Below are 21,207 nucleotides of genomic sequence, written 5' to 3'. Positions count from 1 at the left end.
AAAAAAAGGCAGTAAATGCCTAGACCTAATTCCACATATGAATACATGAATAGAGAAAAAAAACACTTGTAACCTATTCCTGTCATTAAGTTGGTCCAAACTGTAGCCAATCAGGCGCCAGCAGCCCTCCAGAACCTTCTCCTCAGAGCTCAGTACCTCAGATTTTCGTAGCACAAGAGTGACCAGAGTATGAGGAGGAGAGCCTCTGAGGGGAGGTGGGCGGGTCGCATGTGAATCTATGAAAGACACAAATACTGAAGAACCACCTGTTTACAGGTAAGTAACAATTGTTCTTCTCCAGTATTAGGGTGTCTTTCATAGATTCACATGCTTTAATATAGAATAGAAAGCAGTAATAGTCTAAAGAAGGCTTCCAAGTCATGATACACATGAACAGACTTATAAGACCAAATATATATATAGTCATGCAAGTCATACAGTAAAAAAGGTAAACCATAATGGAGGGAAGACAGAGGCTCCCCTTATTGAAAAAGATTGCGAAGCACAGCCTGCAGTGTCTGCTTCGTTGATGGCACCCAGGCAGTAGTGTTTTGTAAACGTGTGCCTGCTCTGCAGATCTGATGCAGCGGCATACCGGCGAACAGGGCAGTTGAAGACGACATCGCCCTGGTGGAATGGGCCCTCACTGAAGACTGTAGGGGCTTGCCTGCCTGTTAATGGCAGAAAGCGATGGCCGAGGAAACCCAACGAGCAATTGTAGGTTTGGTAACTGGACGCACTTTGTGGAAACGTCCATAAGCTATGAACAGTTTATCAGCTTTGCGAAAAGGGGCTGTTCTGCTGATGTAACACTTCAAACACCTTTTAATGTCCAAGGAGTGCAAGCGCTGCTCCGCTGGAGACTGGATTAGCAAAAAAAGTCTTTAAGAAAACAGGTTCGTTGATGTGGAAATGCAAAGGCACCTTAGGCAGGAAGGTGGGATTAGTGCGAAGCACTACACAGTCCGGTTGAAATTGCAGAAAAAGGAGGATTTATAGTGAAGGCATGAATATCACTTACGCGACGTGAAGATGTCAGCGCAAGGAGAAGAGCAACCGTCCAAGTGAGAAACTTCAAGTCTGCCTTGAGTATAGGTTCGAATGGTGCTTTCATAAGTTGTGCCAACAAGATGTTAAGGTGCCAAGTAGGAGGGCGCCGAGTCGTTGGGAATTTGCGGAATAATCTTTGAGAAATTGGCGTATTATCCTGGAAGAACAGAGTGAGATGACGCCATCCTGGCGGAAGCGGGAAATTGCCTCCAGAAAAACTAGTTGAATGCGAGAGTCCAGACTGGGCTAGTTGCAAAAAGAATGGAAGGAGCTGCGCAGGCGTGGGATAAATGGGATGGACCCCAGCAGCTGCGCACCAATGGCAGAATCTCTTCCATTTAAGTTTGTAGTTTAACAGTTGATTGAGCTCTGGCCTGAGCGAGAATGTCTCTACAGTCTGGCGGGATGCCTAGATGAGCAAATTCAAGGTGCTCAGGTTCCAAGCTGACAAATTCAGAGAGGGGTCTGGATGGCAAATCTGACCCTTGTCCATCGTGAGGAGATCCACCTGAGGATGAAGACGGATGGGCTCACACTGGGATAGAAGCAGCTCTGAAAACCATGCCCGATGAGGCCATCTGGGGGCGATCAGAAGAATGTGGCAAGGCTGTCTCCGCATCTTCCACAATACCCGAGGCACCAGAGGGATTGGAGGAAAAGCGTAAGCAAACAGATTGCACCAATTCATCAAAAGGGCATTGCTCTGTGACCCTCGGTGGGGATGCCAGCTTGCATAAGATGGCATTTCCGGTTCTGTGGTGTGGCAAAGAGATCCAGCGGCAGACGCCCCCATCTCCGAAAAATCAGCTCGAGTGATTGTTGATGCAACTCCCACTCGTGGCTCCATGACGTAGACCTGCTGAGGGAATTCGCTAGGATATTGGAGACTCCTGGGAGGTGGACTGCAGTGAGAGTGACGGTGACTTAGAGCCCAGTCCCAGATAGACTGCGCCAGATGAGAAAAGAATGGAGACTTTGTCCCGCCCTGCTTGTTTATATAATGCATGCTGGCTGTGTTGTCCGTCTGAATAAGTACGGACTGTCCTTCGATCAAGAGATGAAAGGAATTGAGCGCCACATAAATGGCCATCAGCTCCAACCTGTTGATGTGCCAGGCTCTGAGGCAAAGTCCACTTGCCCTTTATGGATAGGCCTTGAAGATGAGCACCCCATCCTTCCAATGAGGCGACCGTCGTCAGAGTAAGTTCCGGAGTGATGGAAAGGAAAGACGACCGTCGAAAGATTGGATGGCCGCGCCCACCATTTGAGGGCCGCTCTCATGCGGGTGGTGACATACTAAGTCGTTGAAGGAACCGGTGACTGACGCCACTGTCCATCCAGTTACTCTTGAATGGGGCGTGTCTGTAGTCTGCAATTTGGGATCAATGCAATGCACGATGACACCATCCCTAGAAATTACTTTAGTCTGACTGAAATGGACTGTTTTGTCCGTAGAAGAGACAATTGAAGAATCTTTTGTTGCCGCTCCTGAGATACAAATGCTTTTGCAGGAGTTGTATTCAACATGGCCCCATGAAAGTTCTTGCAGGTTGCTGGATGCAATTGGGACTTGGCCATGTTGATGGAAAGACCGAGGGAGCGAAACACCTCCTGACAAAGGAGTGTTCTGAAGCAGCTGCGTGCGAGACTGATTTTAGGAGACAGTTGTCCAGGTAAGGAACAATCTGGACACCCTGAAGACGTAGAGTCCAATATCGTCCGCCAATCCAGCGTCTTCTTGATGACAAGGAAAAACGGGAATAAAATCCCTTCCCCCTTTGAGACTTGGGCACCACTACGACGGCACCCTCCTGTATCATAAGGCAAACTTGATGTAATAGTTCCTTGAGGTGTGCTGGTGGTGGGCCGGAAGGTGGAGTGGGCGGAGGAAGTTTGATGAACTCCAAAGCATGGCCTCTCCACGATGTCCAGAAGCCAGCGGTCCAAGGTGATGGAGGACCATTGAGAACAGATCAGGGAGATTCGACCTCCAACTTTTTGGGGTAAAGGCAAGTCATTGTCGCTTGGGAGCAGATCCTCTGTAAGAATATTTCCCTCTATGGGTTTTAAAAGACTGCTGTCGGGAAGACTGCTGCTGGGTGTTAGAGTAGCGTTGGTTGCCTTGGTTGTAGGAGCGATATGGATTGCTTCCCCCTCGAAAAGTAGACTAGGTAGGTGCCGCGTGCACATGCACCCCGAAAGGGCTGTTTCCAAAACTGCAAGGTTCCTAGAGAGCGAGCAGTGTCAGTGTCTCTTGATGGACTGTAACGCTTCAACATGAGCCCCAAACAAACACTCACCGTCATAAGGCATATCCAGGATCTTCGCCTGTACCTCTAGTCGGAAAGATGTGGAACGCAACCAACCCTGCCTGCGTAGAACAGCCGCTCCAGCGAGTTGTCGGAAACCAGTACAGGAGATGTCAATGGCACAATCAATTCTCTTCCAATGTTCTCTCTCCTTGGAGATGTTGCAAAGCTTCCGCCTTTGAAGCATCCGGAATCAAGGCCACAAAATCAGACATTTCTGCCCACATCTGGCGGTGGTAACGCCCCAAAATGGCCAAAGCATTGGCCGCTCTCACTGGTGGAAGCAATCGTGGAAAATTTGCGGTCTATAGCGTCTATGCGACGACCTTCGCGATCTGGTGGGGCAGTAACAGCAGACGCAGGGTTCGAGAATGATGCCGAGCTGCTTGTGTAACCACTGAATCTGGTTTTGGCTGTCCAATGAGGCACGCTGGAGTGCAGACAGGTTCTTTATACATCTTTTCCAATCGGGGCATCTGAGCCGGTAGTGAATTTGGGGTCTGCATCAATTTCACTCCTTCAGCCCAGATAAAGTCAATAATGGGAACAGTATGAACTTGCTTGAATGGCTGATTTTTAAAATCATAGAGGAAGCAATCCTCCCTCTGGACTCTAGGCAACTTGAAGCATTGAGCCGCCCTATCTATCAGCTGATGGAAACTGGCAATATCCACAGGAGGAGAATCTCCTGGTGTGACCGGAGATGGTGACGGTGTCTGAACTTGGTAGTTATCCCACTCCGCCATATCGTCACCATCTTCGCGGTCCGGAGAAACCTTATCCTCTTCATTGGCATACAGAAGTTGGCAGAGGCGCCAGAGGAGCCGGAGCCAGTACCGTAGCAGGCAGCAGAATAGAAGTGACTGAAGGCACCTGTGGAGATGACAGAAAACGTCTATTCTAGTCGTCCAACATATGCTGGAGATTAGAGAAGCGCGACAAGGGTAACATCGCAGTACGAACTTGAACCGGCGTAGTTTCCTGTTGGAAATATTGGTCTTCATCATCATTACTATAATCTTGGCACTTGATGACCAAATCAGATGGACTACATGCTGCTCTAATAGACTCGTGTAAATCTTCCTCAGAGTCCTGCTCAGAGTCTGTGGCAAACAAGGGTGAGGGAGGCTGTGGATCACGGATGGAAATCTGGTCCACAGGCCACGATTCCTCTCAGCATTTGACACTGTCAAACATAAGAATCTACTGGAGTTGTTAAACACCAGAATGGGTTTATCCGGGACTGTTCTCAAATGGTTCACTTCCTACATAACCAGTCTCAGAAGTTCAAGATCAACAACGTGATGTCGTCATCTGTGCCTGTAACTTTAGGCGTCCCACAAGGATCTTCCCTATCCCCCACATTGTTCAACCTCGTCATGGAACCACTCACCACCTTGCTTCAAGCATCGAATGTACACTTCCATATGTACGCCGATGACACTCAACTTTACCTCAAGCTACAATCCCCGGAAGACATCGAACTTCTGAACTCCACACTAAGAAACACCCAATCATGGTTGGCCGACAATCACCTCAAACTAAATGCTCTAAAAACTGAATTCCTTTTGATCTCACCTCCCGCGAAAATCGCCACCACCCAAACCTGGCTCAATCACCTAACTGCACTCCATGTCCAACCCACCATCGTGGACTCCGCGAGATCCTTAGGCATCACACTGGACGCCAATCCCAACATGCAGCAGCACATTAGCAAAGCAACTAAAGGAGTTATTTTCCAAATCAACACTGAGGAAACTTAAACCCTTCCTCCCAGCTAAGTACTTCCAAACTGCTGTACAAGCCCTAGTCATCCCTTGCATAGACTACGGAATTGTGGCTCTCAGCGGACTGCCCCTATCAACAACCGCACCCCTCAGAGCCTCCTTGAACTCTGCCGCGAGACTCATCACTGGCTCAAGAAAACATTTGCACATATCTCTTCCCCCCCCCCCCCACTTAAAATCCCTGAACTGGCTGCCTTTTGAAGCCAGAATACAGCTGAAAATCGCCTGTATGACACCTGCCCGTTCACCACAAGTCACCCAACTACCTCACTCAAAAGCTGACGATACCAGGAGGCTCGAGATCCAACAGAAGCACAAAGAAAATCCTCCTGAAACCGCGAAGATTCCGGAAGGAAAAAACATACAAACGCTCCTTCTCAGGAATGGCACCCAGGATCTGGAATGCACTCCCTCCTGAAACCAGGCTTATCTCCTCCACTGCATTTTTTAAGAAAAAGGTAAAAGCCATCCTTATGGCTAAGTTCACCTGAACTCTATTGTTGCTGGATCTAAGACATTGCACGGCTTTTGTATTATTGGTTACCTGATTGTTTATTGGTATTATATTTTTTTACATGATTGCTATCCTACTTTGCTACTCACTTACTACCGACTAATATATTGCTTCCTATAGCTTGTTTAATCACCTTCTTGTTCCGCTTACCCTTTGTTTCTGTAAAGCGCTCTGATATCTGCAAAGATCTTGTTCGCGCTATATAAAACTTTGAATAAATAAATACAGGCAGCTTGCGGCGCTGGTGAAGAGACTCAACATTGACAGACCCAGTGGACGACAATGGCAGCAATAGCAGAGAGGCATACGTAGAAGAAGTCGCAGATTGAGCTACACTGGCAGAATCTGTTATGGTCGACGGTTCTGCCGTCGACAGTAATGGCGTCGACGTTGCCTTAGTCGACGAAGAGGACTGTCGACGGGGCACTCGTCGACTAATGTAATTTCTTTACATCCATCGACGATGACTTGGTAGTCGACGGGGAGATGGTACAGTCTTGAAACTAAGGGTTGCCTTAGTCGGCGAGACAGTCGTCGCCACTGGTGTCATAGACGATCCTGAGATGGCAGATTGTCGTCGGAACGACTGTCGACGCTCCAGTCGACACAGAGGCAGGTTTTTTCACAGAAACATGAGTAGAAGATGCAGTAGACTCCTGAGAGACAGGTCTCGTGGGCGTTGAAGTAGTAGGTAGTGGTGAAGACACCGCAAGGGGTCAAAGAGACCTCTTCCTCTTGATGAAAGGTGAGGGCAACTCCTGCACACTACTAAGTTTTGAAATTGCTTGGGAACGACCAGGAGACTTTCGGCATGAGAAAGTACACCATCCTTGTCCTTAAGTCTCAAGCCACAGCAGGAGGCGGCCTTCCCTGTCCCTTTAGAGTTTTTGTAGAAAAAGTTCTACAGAACTTACTTTCCCACATCATGGTCGGGGTAAAGACAGTAAATACACTTACTGTGTGGATCTTCTGAATAAAGACGCAGCTTTCCACAAGAGCAAGGTCTGGAGAGACCTCTTACTTGTAGACACAGGAAAACCTGAAGAAATAGAGAAAACTGAGCAGAGCTCAGGGAGACTCCCTTACACACGACGTGCGGTTGAAAATCTGAGGTGCTGAACTCTGAGGAGAAGGTTCTGGAGGGCTGCTGGCGCCTAATTGGCTAGTTTGGACCAACATAATGACAGGAATAGGCTACAAGTGTTTTTCTCTTTTCATGTATCCCTATGTGGAATTATGTCTAAGCATTTACTGCCTATTTTCTAATGTGTATTTCATGTGTTATGTTTTACACATACATTAGTATGTTATTGCTATTTTATTTACCGTGGGACTCCCACTCCGACGACGGGGAATATTCAAGCATGTGAATCTATGAAAGACACCCTAATACTGGAGAACTTAATACCAATGCCTGACCAAGAGTGTCGACCCATTATTGGACACTCTGACCCCCCCCCCCCCCCCCCTCCCCCCAATCTCACCACCCCCACCCACGGCATTTTGGGAAACCATAGTTATTTCTGTCGAATGAAAAAAATGCATTGAAAAAAAACTACAATTTTAAACAGAAAATCTGACTGGAGATAAGGAAGCACGTGGATGTAGAGAATCTAGCCATGTTGGATACCAGGCACTGCTTTAAGCCTGCAATGTGTGTACACCCCGTGGTTTCCTGTACAGGCTAATCGAAACTTACCAAGCAGGATTATCCTAGCTCAATGAGACCAAAGTTAAAGCAGGAGTGGAAGTTTAATACATAAGCAATAGCAATCTAAAGCTCCCATAGTGTTCCTGATTTGTATAGCTAAGCAGTACTGGAAAGGTTAAGCTTTTGCTTACACAAAAAGTAAGAGTTACCGTTTTTGGGTCAAAGATGGGCGCATGGTCATTGGTGTCCTTTATTTCAATTTCTGCAGTTGCAGTAGTTGTTAAGCCTTCTCCTTCCATGTCAGCAGCCTGCACAGTCAGTGTATATACCCTGACCCTCTGTAAAGACAAGGGGTGAGCACGAAACTTTAGTAAACATGGACTACTCATACCAATTAAAAAAAAAAAAAAAAAAAACAAGACTGGCCCTATCGTAGCAAAAACCCCTTTACTGGAAGCAAAAACACTGAACCAAGGAGACCCGCTCAATAAAGGTCTTTACTGACCTCTCTGTCTAGGCCACTCGCAATCACACTGATGACACCGGTTTCTTTGTTGACGGTGAACATATGGTCAGTCGGCTCCTTGGGTTCCTGGTTGAGGATGGAATAACCTAGTATTCCATTGTATGTATTTATGGAGTCATCGAGATCGGTGGCAGATATCACCATTACAGAGGTACCTATGGTTAAGAGGTGAATGCAAAGAATCAAATACATCATTTACAGCATGACAAGATTAAAATTGCTCTACTTTACTTCAACTTCCACAATAGACAAGGCAAAAAGGTGTCTGTCGAAGGCTAGACTCTATTAAGCGACTTGTGCCAACACTGCAGTTAATAATCACAGCATTATTAAAGCAGTTAACCTCAGTTGGAAGTCCGGCAAATAACCAGAATAGCAGGGAGCCAATACAAATGACAAACAAATACCTAAACAAACTAAATCTGAAAACCAGCGTTCTAAAAAAGCATAAGAGTGGAAGAGTGGAAGAGTGGAAGAGATTTTAACTACTCATTAATACATCAAACATTTGAGGCAAAGAGTTCAAATATCCTAGAGGAGTGACTGAAGTTAATGCTCAGTTCAGGGTGGCTTTTTAGTTGCATGAAAAAGCTTACAAGTATCAACAGAAGGCCATTCATCCTACAATCCAAGCACAGTATACCAGAGTCAGTTATAGGAGATTAACTAGGAATACCCTGGAATATTCCACACTACAGACATTTGGGGTAGGAAATTTGCTTTTATGTGTCTGGTCTTCCTGAACCTTTCAACTATTGCTGGACCCTATATTTTTTACTGACTTTAGGAACTCGGAGCTAAAGTGCACAGATAGAGTTGTAAAGTGCCTGTACTCCTCCTTTCAACATTGAGAAATTGGTATACATCTAGCGTAAGTAACTTTCCTATTAGTCCCTAGTATATGATACAAGATATACCAAGGGCCTGAAAGTTGATTTTCACCAGGGCTGCAATACCTATTAAGCCACCTGCTACAGTGGCAGGGTAAACATGGCTTCAGCCCTACCAGTGTAGCATGGCTGCAGCAGTTTAAAAACTGCAATTCGAACAGTCAAAATAAAAATCATTTGACAGGTAAAAGTCCTCCATTTAAACATTAACAAGCCACCCTATGTAGGTTTTGTAGCCTATACTGCATGGCATGAAAAGGTAGGACATGTAGAAATACCAAGTTAACATGTCCTTAAAGTGACTAGTCCCAAAAAGCTTTTTTCTGTGTGACAGGCAGAGTTGACTTCTGTAGAAAACATTCAAAATCTTTGTATATCAGCAATGGGACTATCTAGAAAAATACTTTAACGTTAAATAACTAACTTAAGGTTAGTGAGATTTTTTATAAATATTAAGAAAAGTTAACCGTCAGAAAGTAACCTTTTACCAACCTGAAATTGCTGCAGACTAATATGCATTTGTTCTTAAAGGTCACCCAGTTAGGGATTAGAATTTGAATAGATATGAAGGTCTGAAATGCCTCCCAACAGCAAACAATAGGGTGACTCGAGGGCAGAGGACTCTTCTGAACCTAACAGACTAAGCAGAATACGGGCTGTGAGCATTTTTTGACAGCGTCACATTTTGTTTGACTGGTCTGCTGGGTTTACATAAAAAACATTGGAGCATTTGAGAGAAATCTTTGGTGTAAGTTTTAATTATAACACTGGGGCGCACTTGAAAAGATGGAGCAGGATACTGAGACCATTCTCGTGCATCCACTATTTGCTTTAAAGCCCTACTTTTGTTCCACCAGACTTCTATCTCTGGGTTTATTGGAGTACAGTGACTGCTTCAAGCTGGATTTAAGAATGTGATGTGGTAGTATGTTAGGATTACCTTAGTACACTGCCCACAAAAACCCCTTCGAGCCTACATTTGATGTGGCCAAAACTCGACACTTTTGCATTTTTTAGATGGGGCGTGGTCTCCCCAGGAACCTTAAACCCATTGGTTAGGATGGGCCCATGAGTCATTCCCACACACACTAGCTCATGCCAGGCATAAACATAGCATCTCCAAACACCTACTTCAGAACACGCCTGCCCCTGTGGAAAAATCAGTAGACTGAACCAGCGGTCTGTGACCTGGGAGGATTCTTGAAAGACTGGACCTGCTCCCTCCAATATCCAGAACAAAGACGCACACTCCAAGGGTCATAGAGCGGACCTTATGTTCAAACTACTAGAATACAACAAGCTTCATGTAGCTGACCAGTGGCAACTGGACCTAGAAAAGACTTAGGCAGATGCCTACAATAGAGTCCAGAAGTGTCCATCGTGAGGGACTTCAGAAGTATACGCCTGTGGTGGATTGGGAATTAACAGACAAGTCAGAAGGTAAAATGTTTGACCGGAATGCTCCTAGTGGGACTATCTGATCTGTGCTTCATCACAGTTAGCAGCAAATTGCGCCGATGTCCCAGCCTAACAACCTCTGACTTCTGTTTGCACTTCTTGTGATACTCCTACTTAACCGCATGCGTGCAGCGGCTTCTCCCGCGGTATGCGGCATTTTAAAAATTACCGTGTTACATGACTAGCTCAGCTCGTCATCAGCACACGGCAGGTAACGCGGAGGACGAGCTCAGCTCGTCATCAGCATGCAAGGGGTTAAAGGAGTAAGAATTAATCCCTGGTTTCCCTTACTGGATTTTTTTTATCATTGGAGTCATTTTACTTAATAAATTGGATTCCATTTTACTAATACGGTTTGGGATTTATTATTTTTACTATTTTGGTACTGCAAGAAATACTTTACCTACTGCCCTGAATCAAGATTAACTCTGTTACCAGAGGGTTAAGCTCGGGTTAATTTCGTGAATTTGAGGGTTCACTTTAACAAGGGGTATGATTATTCCTTTAAGTGTGTAGTCTTTAATCCCAAACTAATAATCCTATTGCATGTGGCTAAAATTTTAATTTATTAAGGAAGGCTTGAAACAATTCCTCGCTCTATTAGTGTTTTTATACACTTTAAGCATATCAGCTACATAGACTACAAAATATTTTTATATGAGCTTGTAAACTGTAAGCAAACAAAACATTTAGTTGAAAAAGATAGTGGATATTGTGAAAACATTCTGTATTTCAGATCACAGACTACCATCTAGCACACCTGCCAGTTAGTAGGGAAAATGGACTGGCTGTTGCCAGATGTGTGTGATTGAAAAGATCTAAACGGTGCTCTATAAACACATTACCTGGCGTCGCCATCTCCTCTACAGAACCCTTGAAGACAGATTCCGTGAACACTGGGCGGTTGTCATTCTGATCAGTCACCTTGATGATGATTTCCATGGGTTCCTCGGCAGGCAACCCATTCTCCGTGACCGCATGAGAGTTCAGCTGCAGAGAACACACCAAGAGCAAAGTAATGTATGTAAACACCACCCAAAAGAGAAGGTCTTTGACTGAAGTAATACTGGCCTTTCTAACCCAGTCCTAAGCCTGGTCCACTTGCAGTAAAATATTGAAGGCAGCTAGAGTGCTCAAAGAAGTAAACATGAACCGAACAGAAGAAATAGCCTGAGATATATGCAGAAAGGAAACTTGGGAGCAAGTTTTATAAAGAAAGGGTGGACCGCAAACGAGTTTGTAGTTATGATGAAAGAACCCAGGTTTGGCATCATTTATGGCATCAAGACAGACGTCTAGGGTTTCAAACATAACATTTGTAATCTACTTTGCCATTAACACAACAACCGTTTGTTCAAGCAAATCAACATGCAGCACACTGGCCCAGGAGGCTTTTCAAACACCTACAGACTGCTTCATTTTAAAACAAGATTAAGCGAATTAATAGATCTAGCCTTGGCGAATCAGTTTTTATGCAAACCTACAATAAACATTACAAAAGTTAAGAAAAAAACACTGCAGTCAAAAGCGGCTGTGTATGATAGCAAGAACCCCCCCCCCCAAAAAAAATCTAAGAAACAAATTGGCAATGCAATAGGTCTTGCATTAGGAAAGTTTGAGCTAGTGATATTGTAAATGACTATTTATGTGTTGGTTTTGAAAATAACGAAATTAATAGCTTTGTCATTTACAATGCCAATAGTTTTAACTTTCACAAATGTGACACCTATAGCATTTGTAATGCAATGTGTTGTATTTGCGTGACTTCGATGTATTGATATTACAAATAATGTCTTCATTTTATTAAATAAATAATGCTTACAAAAGTTTTTAATTTATAATGGCAATAGCTTAAACTTTTGTAAATAACTTGTGAAGATTATGTTCAGTGTATTTTATTGTGACGAAAATCCAATAACAGAAGTGAAATATTAACATTTTTTTGTGACATTTGTAATGAAGCTTGAAACATTTAGAGAACATATTTGAACCAGTTGTTGAATGGTTGCACAGATTATCTTAAAATGTAGATTACTTCGGCAGAGTAAATGTGGTTATTTCAGTTGTACAGCGGGAACTTTCATTTCATTGAGATTTCTGCAAGTTTGCAATGTAACTTTTGACTTAATGGGGATGGGGGATGGAGGAGAGTTGACCCTGCAAGACATATGTTTGAATGCCAGCGAAGTCGGGTTGGCTTTGCCTTCAGAAATGTTTAAAACGGGCAGGATTATCTAAAATAAAAACTGTTTTAAACCGGTTATTTTTTGTGATGCAAAGTATAGCTGAATGGACCTGGGTTGTAGGACGAAATTTCATATTTCTATTTCACAATTTCAATTTCGCTACCCTTCGAGTTAGTTTTTTTTTTGAAGATGCAATTTATGGTAATTCAGGTGGGTCGTGTATCTGGAGGACGTGGCTTGGTTGTATAGGGTTACTGTTCAGTTTCCACCTTTCAGATTACCCGTTTTGAATTGTTATAAGCCGTTCGTGTTTTTCACTCTACTAGGTGCACTTTAGGAGCACTTCACAGGAGGTCTAGAAGAGCACTTGCGCTGGCCTAAGTAAAATAGTGAATATGTTAATTGTATCACTGAGTGGCATACTTCACTATTCTAACGTCTAGCGTCTTTGTTTTAAGATGCGTGTCACTGTCGCCGACATTCGTCGGGATGATATCAGTGTCAGAAGTCAATCAAGCTGTGTGTCTGTTGGGCAACTCGAACTCCACACAAACAAATGTGATCTATCAGGAGAGAAAAAAAAAACAAGCTGTCGCCATGCCATGGCGCGCTGTGTTACAAGCGGCTGGGAGTTTAACATGCCACAGTGTCCTGGGTGTAGGGAGGGGCAGGTTAGGGGAGGCATTAACAGATTTGGCTGGCTGTGATCGCAGACTTTGCTGCAATGCGCTGATTGAAGTAAATAACATGCTTATTAACTAGAAAGATGCTGCTGCTCCGCAGAGTACATCACCAGCAGATGTGTCTGGCACAGCGGAATGCAAGACAGAGCAATACTTTTCACATCTGATTTCTGAGAAGCGTGAAGTAACTTACGGCATGACTAAATATAAGTTTAAGTTAATTTAGACACGAGAAACAGATTAGATTGAATACTGCTCAAAACAAATCACCTTTCATTTTAGGACCGAATAGACTACATGTTAAACAAGCGCAGTTTTAAACAAGCCAGCAACAAAACAAATGCGTGGTGAAAACGAGGCCTGACACGCAAATAGGATTTCCGGCCGGGAGAAAGGAGCGGCGTGACACGCACAAACTGCCCATAAGGGGCAGAGAAACAACAGAGCGGGCTGCGGAGTCTGGACACGGAGGGACAGGACGAGAGGAGCCGGTGAGGGGGGCATCGGGGCACATTGACGGTGCCCGCCCCCCCCCCCCCCCAGTGATGGAAGCCCTGCGTGTGCCCGGTGAGCGGGGTTGGGAGTGTGTGTGCGCGTTTGTGTGTATGTAAGCCCGGGGGGGGGGGGTGCGCTTGTATGTGCCTGCGTGTGTTGTACGTGTGTGCCTGCCTGCATGTGTGTGTGGTGGGGCGGCAGCGTGTGTACGTGTGCCTGTGTGCGCACGGGAATGTGAGGCACGAGAGGGGCACGGCGCGGTGCGCGCCCACGAGGTCAAATCTGCGCTCGTGCACCTCTCGTGTCTACATTCCCAAATACGGGCAACAATAGGTCTTTCGCTGACGCTCGACAAAAAGGCACTTTTCCAAAAAATACTTTTTTAAAGCTCAAGTGAAAGGTTGGTCGACCAGCCCTGGTACTTAGTTGGATTACGTTCTTGGTGGAAAAATGGGCCTATGCAGTGTAGAGAGCCAATGGCTGAATTAGGCTGACCAACTGCCCCAAGCAGCAGGCGGAGGTGGGCGAAAGGAAAGTGGGAACAAATCCATAAATTAAGATGGCAGAAAGAAAGCTCCTCGATCCATCTATTGGTACGCATTTTTATTATGATTTTGTTGGAAATAAGCAAGACATCCAGACCTATAAAGAGCTGTTGAGCAGCATTTAGGACGCGGACAAAGATCTAGAGTTCACTTGTGATAAAACGCTGAAAAACATTGCTGAAAAAATTGCTTTTATTACTAGAGTATCCCAAAGGGGTAAACAAGCTACTAACTTCTTCGGAGTTAGATTAAATACTATCTCTAGTTCTCCTGCTGCTCTACACAATCCAAACAAAAAAGGTAGCTTATATACTTAAGCTAGTTACTAGCCCTAATATGTGGTTCCACAGCATTAGCCTCTTCCATAGGTTAATGCTGACGCACGCATCTCAGCAGGATATTCTACTAGCACACCGTGGAAGAACTAGTGCTGCTCTCCTGTGGACTCATTTAATCACACAACATGGTGGATCAAGACACATGGTGCAAAAAACCCAATATACATCTAGTTAGCCAAGCTGGATTTGCAAGGGATTTATGCACTATATTCTAAACCCTGGCCATTACCGTTCATTGGGGCATCCAATACATCCAAATCCAGCTTTAGTGGGAGAAATGGCCCATGGCTAAACCATATGAAAGCACGCCCATAACAGCACATTGGAGCAAGGAGGCAACATGGGCCAGGAATATTTTTAGGGTCCTCTCCCTCTGCACAGAGCAAGTGATTGAGTCTCACCACATATTGATCCTTCTTTTCGCGGTCCAGAGGTTGGGTTACGGACAACCAACCGGTGTTCCTCTCACAAGTGAATAATCCTTCAGGCGGCTGGTCTGCTCCTTCCCCAGTGATGCTGTAGAAGACCTTTATTCCTTTACCCTTGTTGCATTTGATCTAAAGATAGTATAGAAACCACTTAACTTCCGTCAAACCATTTTGCAAGATGGCATGTAAAAAATGTGCTGTGGCAAAAGACAGAACATAAATGTAGAACCAGCTCCTGAAGAGAAGTGTTCAATAAACTCCATACATTGCAGTTTGACGAATAAAAGCATAAAACCATTTAGCACGTGAAATTAAACATTCAGAAAGACTCAATGTGCATTTGTGCAGGCAGCAAGAATACAATAACTCCAGCATACTCCACTCGGTGTATCTCCAGTGATCGATCAGGTCTTGCCTTTGAAATCTGGCAGCCAACCTGTTCGCTTTGACCATGATTAACATCTGCCCAAAAAGGTATAAAAAGAGGGGGGTGGCTTAATCTTTGAAATTCAAATTGAATGCTCCAAGATGGGGCATACCCATATTGGAGTACTAAATTAAAAAAAACATGGTGTGCGAAAGTGCATTAGAGAGAAAGGCGTGACCCAGTAGTAAACCTTGTGAGCGCCTGCATCTACGTTAAATAAAAAAATACAAATTAAAAAAAGAATAAAGGGACAGAGGTCCGAATCAAATGAGGCACCAGGGACCCTGCGTGGGGCGAAAGAAGGACCATAGGTGCAGCTAGTCACCACTGTGCCGCGGACAGCCACAGTAAGCAGGGAGGGAAGGGAGAACAATGGTGGAGGGCATGCATATTTGCGATGCGAGTCTTGAAACGGCACCCAATGGAGGGAGCAAGAAAACAGGCACTCCCAAGGAGAGCTCAAAGAATAACAAAAAAATCTGTTTCCTGCTGCGAGCTGTGGAAGGTACTAGCCATCCTGTCAAAAGGGTATATTTTAGGAGATCAATGAACACAAGACGGAGGAAAGATATCAAATAAGAAGCGGGCCAATTAAATGGACAGGAAGGCCAACCAGAAACAAGAAAAAAGCGCCATGAAGACATTGCTAAGTAATGTGCACAATCGGCCTTTCTTCAAGCAAACAGCTAAAGCTGCGATGGCAAGATTTAAAAGTAATACTTGAAACGAGACTCGTTAGGTGCCATTAAAGTGAGATGACAGTTCACAAAAGAGTGTTCACAATGTGCAAAGGAAGGACTGCAGGCGTTTGACTGGAGGACTCTAGCATTTATTTTTATATAAACAATTAAAATAAGTGTTGCAAATGACCACAACACTTCATTTTTGATTCATGCTCATTAAAGCCATGACAAACTGGTGAAGAAACGAATAAAACAATTCACTCAATGCAATAACATTTTGCCAACACAAGCTGCAATATGTCCTTGATGGCTTTGAGTCAATCCAGTGTTTTTGCCCCTTAGCTTTCGATTGATAATACAGGTTTCTGAATATTAGTGTGTTAAATAACTTTACACTTTATTCCGATGCATAAAATGGGTATCTGCAGGGCACAAACAGTTGGACAACTTCCCTGGAAAAGCTGAAATCTACTATCCCCATGAAAGTGCTAGTTATGGGGTGCACTGCTCTACTGTGCCTCTATTAAAATAGTTTGCTTACCTGTACAAGTCTTTTTGGATATGTTCCCTTCTCGTTTTCAGGGACGCTGATAGGAGGGATGACCCAGTCTCGCTTCTTGCGGCTTAGTCCGGATTGTGACACAGGGAACGGGAACGTGATCACGGGTAATGCCCGCTTGTCTTGATCAGAATGCGCCTGAAAGAAAAAGCACTGGTTATGTGCTCCGCAAATGCACCATACAGATGATCTAGTCCAATCACCAGCAGTAGATGAGGAGACCATTTTCAAATCAGCAAGCGCCTCCAGCCTCCCCATAAGAAACATTTTAAGCCCTCTGGCAGAAAAGGACATCTTTCGTGTTCTATACATTAGTAGATGTTTCCTAACAAATGTACCTTGGATGAAAAGGGATCTTCAGACCACTTACAAGCCCAACAATGCAACCGAGCATTGTGGATTGTTCAATGCCATGACAAAGTTAGATTTTCATGGGTTCAATTAATCAAAATATGTTGAAAAAAATTAAACATGCGGTCTTCTCAGTGATTGCCATTATGCAGTGGTTGTTTAACCTTTTTACTAATTGAATTTTGTACATCCTTGGGTAAGTATGGTCATTTAGTGCTTCAAGATTAGGTTAAAAAAGCAGGAAGTGTAATTAGCCGAGACAAAAAGCAAATAAGATCAGAATATAAGCAGGTCAAAAGTTTGCTGGAAGATATGGGACTTTAGTAATTTAAGTTAAGAAAGCCAACTTCTGATCAGTGGGTTGCAGGAAGCAGGTTGCAGAAGGAGAAGGCCTTGCGTACAGAATACTCTGCAACCAAAATATTTGCCCCTTGACGGTTGAACAGCTAGATTGTTTTAGGAAGCAAACTCACTTTCAGCGTCCATTGGTCAGTAAAACAATTCTCCAACATAGGAACTACTTAGCAAACAAGAAAGTTACCTGCTAGCAGCGACTCTGTAGAGCTTTGGTTGAAAGCTATTCTACAGGCAAGCAGATTTCTCCAAAGTAGGGCTGCAGGTGGGGGGTTGGAAGGTACGTGGTCACAGAACTGCTCAGTAGATCAGAATAGCTGAACATCGGGATGGTCAAATCCAAGTGTCCTGTGACGGTATTGAAATGGACGATGAAGAGTGGCAGGAGGCGGTATCCTCTGAGGATAGTCGCTATCTCACCACAACTGCGTCTGATACAGCTAAAAGTCCTTCACAGAGTATGTGACGGGCCCCAGCTGCTACATATGGGAATAACTGGAGGGGGGATTGCAGAAGGGGTTGCAAGCACCTAGGCACATTAATCCACATCATTTGTGACTGCAATCATACAATCGTACTGGCAAAAAATACATGAGGTAATCAGCGAGGTTATACTAATTTCTCTCTGCCCGTAGGTGCGCAGATGCCTCCTTAACATCTGGGAGCCTACCGATTTAAATAGCCACCAAATTCAATGGGCCACCCTGGGACTCAATATCCAAAAGGAATATAGCACAGCTCTAGGGGGCCGCAAATACACCAACAATTAGACTGGAAAAAAAGACCTTGACTGGTGCATGTTCAGAGAGAAGACAGTCTATATAGCCCGCGGCTGCCCCCGAAAATGGTAAAAATTTGGGCCCCTTGGAATGCCTATTGGGGTAATATTTGTAGCCTGCCCAGTGGAATTGACTTTGATGTTGCCTCTACCCCATAGCTTCCATTGAACAGTAATATTTTATTGATGATTGTCCTCCGTCAGCATATATGCCAAATCCTTCGTACTGTATGTAAATGTCAATGACTTAAAAAGATTTAACAAAAAATCCAAGTGCCCTCCTCTTAAATAAATCAGACAAATGAATATTACGATCCTTTAAGAAGGTTAGGTTTTATTTTCCACTTAAACAGCCTGCACACCAAACATCTGATTCCTAACAATTATGGGTCGTCCTAATCTGCGTTATTCATGTACCCAAAATTACTCAATGCAGTAGCTACAAAAAAAAAAAGCAGAGTTATGTTGGTGGTGGGTTTACAGCAGCCATCTTGTATATGTAAATTATCCCAATTGTCTACAGACCTAAGGGCATGAGCCCCCAATACCTTAAAGTACTGATTACCCACTCAACTTTTTCAAAAACCTGCTCCCAACTCGGTTTCATTCCTCCTCCTACCCAACATTACTACTTAAGATGGTGTGAACTTCTGGACTAGCTGCAGATTCTGGATACCCTTGTTCCAATCTTGGTTCCCCCTCTTCCCCGCACTTTATATTTGTCAAGCCTGCTTCATCATTCCGGGTCTCATTCAACCGCTCCATCAAAGAAACCAGAGCAATGACAAATGAGCTACATGCCAAGATTGGTAGTTGTATCAATGGCAGATGGCACCATTTGTGCCTTCCACAATTTTGATAGCGGATTCAGAAGTTTCCATAATTCTAGTACAAGGTAGTCTTGTCATTCTATTGAACACTCAATCAATGCCTTTCCTTCACATTACACCACAACATCTATTCAGGGCAGTTTGTCTTGACACTTAATACTGGCGATACATTACTGCTGTTCAGACTTTCCGTGTGTAAAGAAAAATACTGTCTAGATGACATTAAAGACGAATGTCAAACTCTACAGGCACACACATCCAACAATTCACCAGAACATTCTCCAACTATTTTGCGGCTCCAAGTGCCAAGACTATGGCACACAATTCTCTCGACAACCATCTTCCGACACGTGTCTCACCCCTCAACTACTGTCAAACCAGCAACGCAACCAGAGAAGATGAGGTACTCACCCCAATATACTTCTAGAGCAGACCACACCTAGGCGATCTTGTGGTAGTCTGGAGGCAACACTGCGCCCCCCCCCCCCACTCAATACCTGCACAAAGTCCAGCCTCCCCATCAGTAGGCTGCGAGACACTGCTTAAAAGTCCAGTGATTAGGCCAGAAATTAGTCCAGTATCGTTACACTAGCTTCTCAGATATCACAGCAGGACAGTCAAACGGTGGTGCCAAATATTGGTGTGTCAAGCCACAGGCTCACTGTCGCGCTACAGCAGTTTCAAGCATTTGGGTTACTTCCACATGGGTTCATAAACAACTTCTGTAATGAAAGTTTAGGAGCCCAGACACTATTAGCAAGCGTTGGGGCAAATTCTTTGGGTTAACCAATTAATGGGCCTGTGAGGTTCATGCTGCAAATTTCTTAAGTTAAAAGAAAAGCTGCTACATGGCTTGGCAGGTCATCTCCTACTATCCGCCTACTAAAAGACTTATTTAGCTTAGGTATCTGCAATTGTGCTACCAAGAGGCAACATACAGTGAGAAACATATGCAGACAGTTCTAACTTTAGTCAACAGCGGGTTACTTTTAGCATTGCAGTTTAGCTTATAACCTTGCACAGATCGGCTTTAAAAAACAGAATCAAATATCCTTACTTTAAAAAAACAAAGTATAACCTTGACTCTAGGGGTCCCATATTTCACTGGACCCTCATCACCTACACCTAGCTCCAAAGTGTGACATGGTGTTTCACAGAAAACACTTCTTGTAGCAGAATATCAAAAAATTCATGTGCTTTATAAAGAACAAATAAGAGTGGAGGTAAAGATGGCTGAAGGCATACTACAGACACCAGGATGAGGAGGAAAGGGGGTAAACCCCGGATTTGCACTGATCTTACCCGTCTGTGTTCATGCCTGTGCTTTACGATGACCGACGTAGAGTAATTCATTCTTTTCACATCCCAGCCATGTACAGTAAATCGCAGCTCGTGTCCATGTAATCGCACGCGGCGCTTTACCGTGATTGTCCCATCCTTCCGCACGTGGAAGCGCGAGTCTTCAGCACTGAATAGACCAAGGTTCCGTTCAGGGCAGTCTATGAAGCTCACTGTGTAACAAGAGAAACAAGGATCGGTTTAATGCAAGAGATTAAAAAAACAATGCAAACTAGAAGCATTTTGGGCGAACTAGCACACTGGCAAAGGAAATGATGTAGGTCAAAAGATTGATCTTTTCAAAACACTTCTGGAAGGTCAACAATGTACACAGGTTTAAAGGCTTTCAAATCGGTTCTTTGGAATTCATTCAAAGGGAGAGGGCGCGACCCTTCGCCCTGTCATACAAGACAAGGGAGGCTGCAGGGGCTTCAGTGCCACCCGTACTAGGCAGGTGGAGGAATCGGAGGAATCAGACTTTCCTTCAGTGACACATCCTTTGAGAAACACGCTCTACATTCTCCTAAAATTTAGAAAGTCAACAACCTGACCTGCATTTTAAACTGCACGAATGTGCCTTTTGAACATCTGTCAATTCAGATGTGCTGGTAAAAAACACAGCTGGAAACTCAACCCTTAACTTTTCATGGTCTCCGATGGGCACAAAGGAGGCACTCCCTGCTTAGGCAAAACCATTTGTCAAAGCCATGAACTTACAAAAAAAGTCCTTGTGATTGCTAAGAGGCAAAGTTGGTTTAAACCAAGGTACCCGCTTTGGAACCAGGATAAAAAGATTTTAATCTCGACTTAACCACCAAAGCTTCTGATGAATGGTGTGAAAATGTTTGTCCAGGTTAGCTCACCTACCCATGTAAGGAGCGCTGCGAGACAGACAAATCTTCCAGTAATGAGAACATGTTTTTACACCTAACAAGACGCCACAGCAGGTCGCAGGCATAAATGATGCAAAAGGTGCCTAATGAAACCGATTACTATACTTTACAACCCAAACAATCTGGGTCTATTT

The 21,207-nt window shown here is 44.2% G+C and overlaps 1 protein-coding gene across 4 annotated transcripts in view; it reads right to left on the bottom strand.

Annotated features, from left to right (window-relative positions):
• Positions 1 to 21,207, bottom strand: part of LOC144797609 (B-cadherin-like) — a 696,579-nt gene that overhangs the window by 163,765 nt on the left and 511,607 nt on the right. For 3 of the 4 annotated variants that reach the window (XM_078668297.1, XM_078668296.1, XM_078668298.1), the window contains exons 3-8: positions 20,145 to 20,353; positions 16,512 to 16,667; positions 14,834 to 14,989; positions 11,031 to 11,175; positions 7,817 to 7,992; positions 7,521 to 7,649 (exon numbers count right to left, since the gene is read on the bottom strand). In XM_078668297.1, the coding sequence (XP_078524423.1) occupies positions 7,521 to 7,649; positions 7,817 to 7,992; positions 11,031 to 11,175; positions 14,834 to 14,989; positions 16,512 to 16,667; positions 20,145 to 20,353 (971 nt within the window). The remainder of the gene's footprint in view (positions 1 to 7,520; positions 7,650 to 7,816; positions 7,993 to 11,030; positions 11,176 to 14,833; positions 14,990 to 16,511; positions 16,668 to 20,144; positions 20,354 to 21,207) is intronic. The other variant, XM_078668299.1, reaches the window with a different exon arrangement.

The sequence above is a fragment of the Lissotriton helveticus genome, chromosome 12, assembly GCF_964261635.1.
Source record: "Lissotriton helveticus chromosome 12, aLisHel1.1, whole genome shotgun sequence".
Taxonomy (NCBI): domain Eukaryota; kingdom Metazoa; phylum Chordata; class Amphibia; order Caudata; family Salamandridae; genus Lissotriton; species Lissotriton helveticus.
The sequence above is the reverse complement of the archived record's forward strand: the minus strand, read 5'-3'. Positions and strand labels throughout refer to the sequence as shown.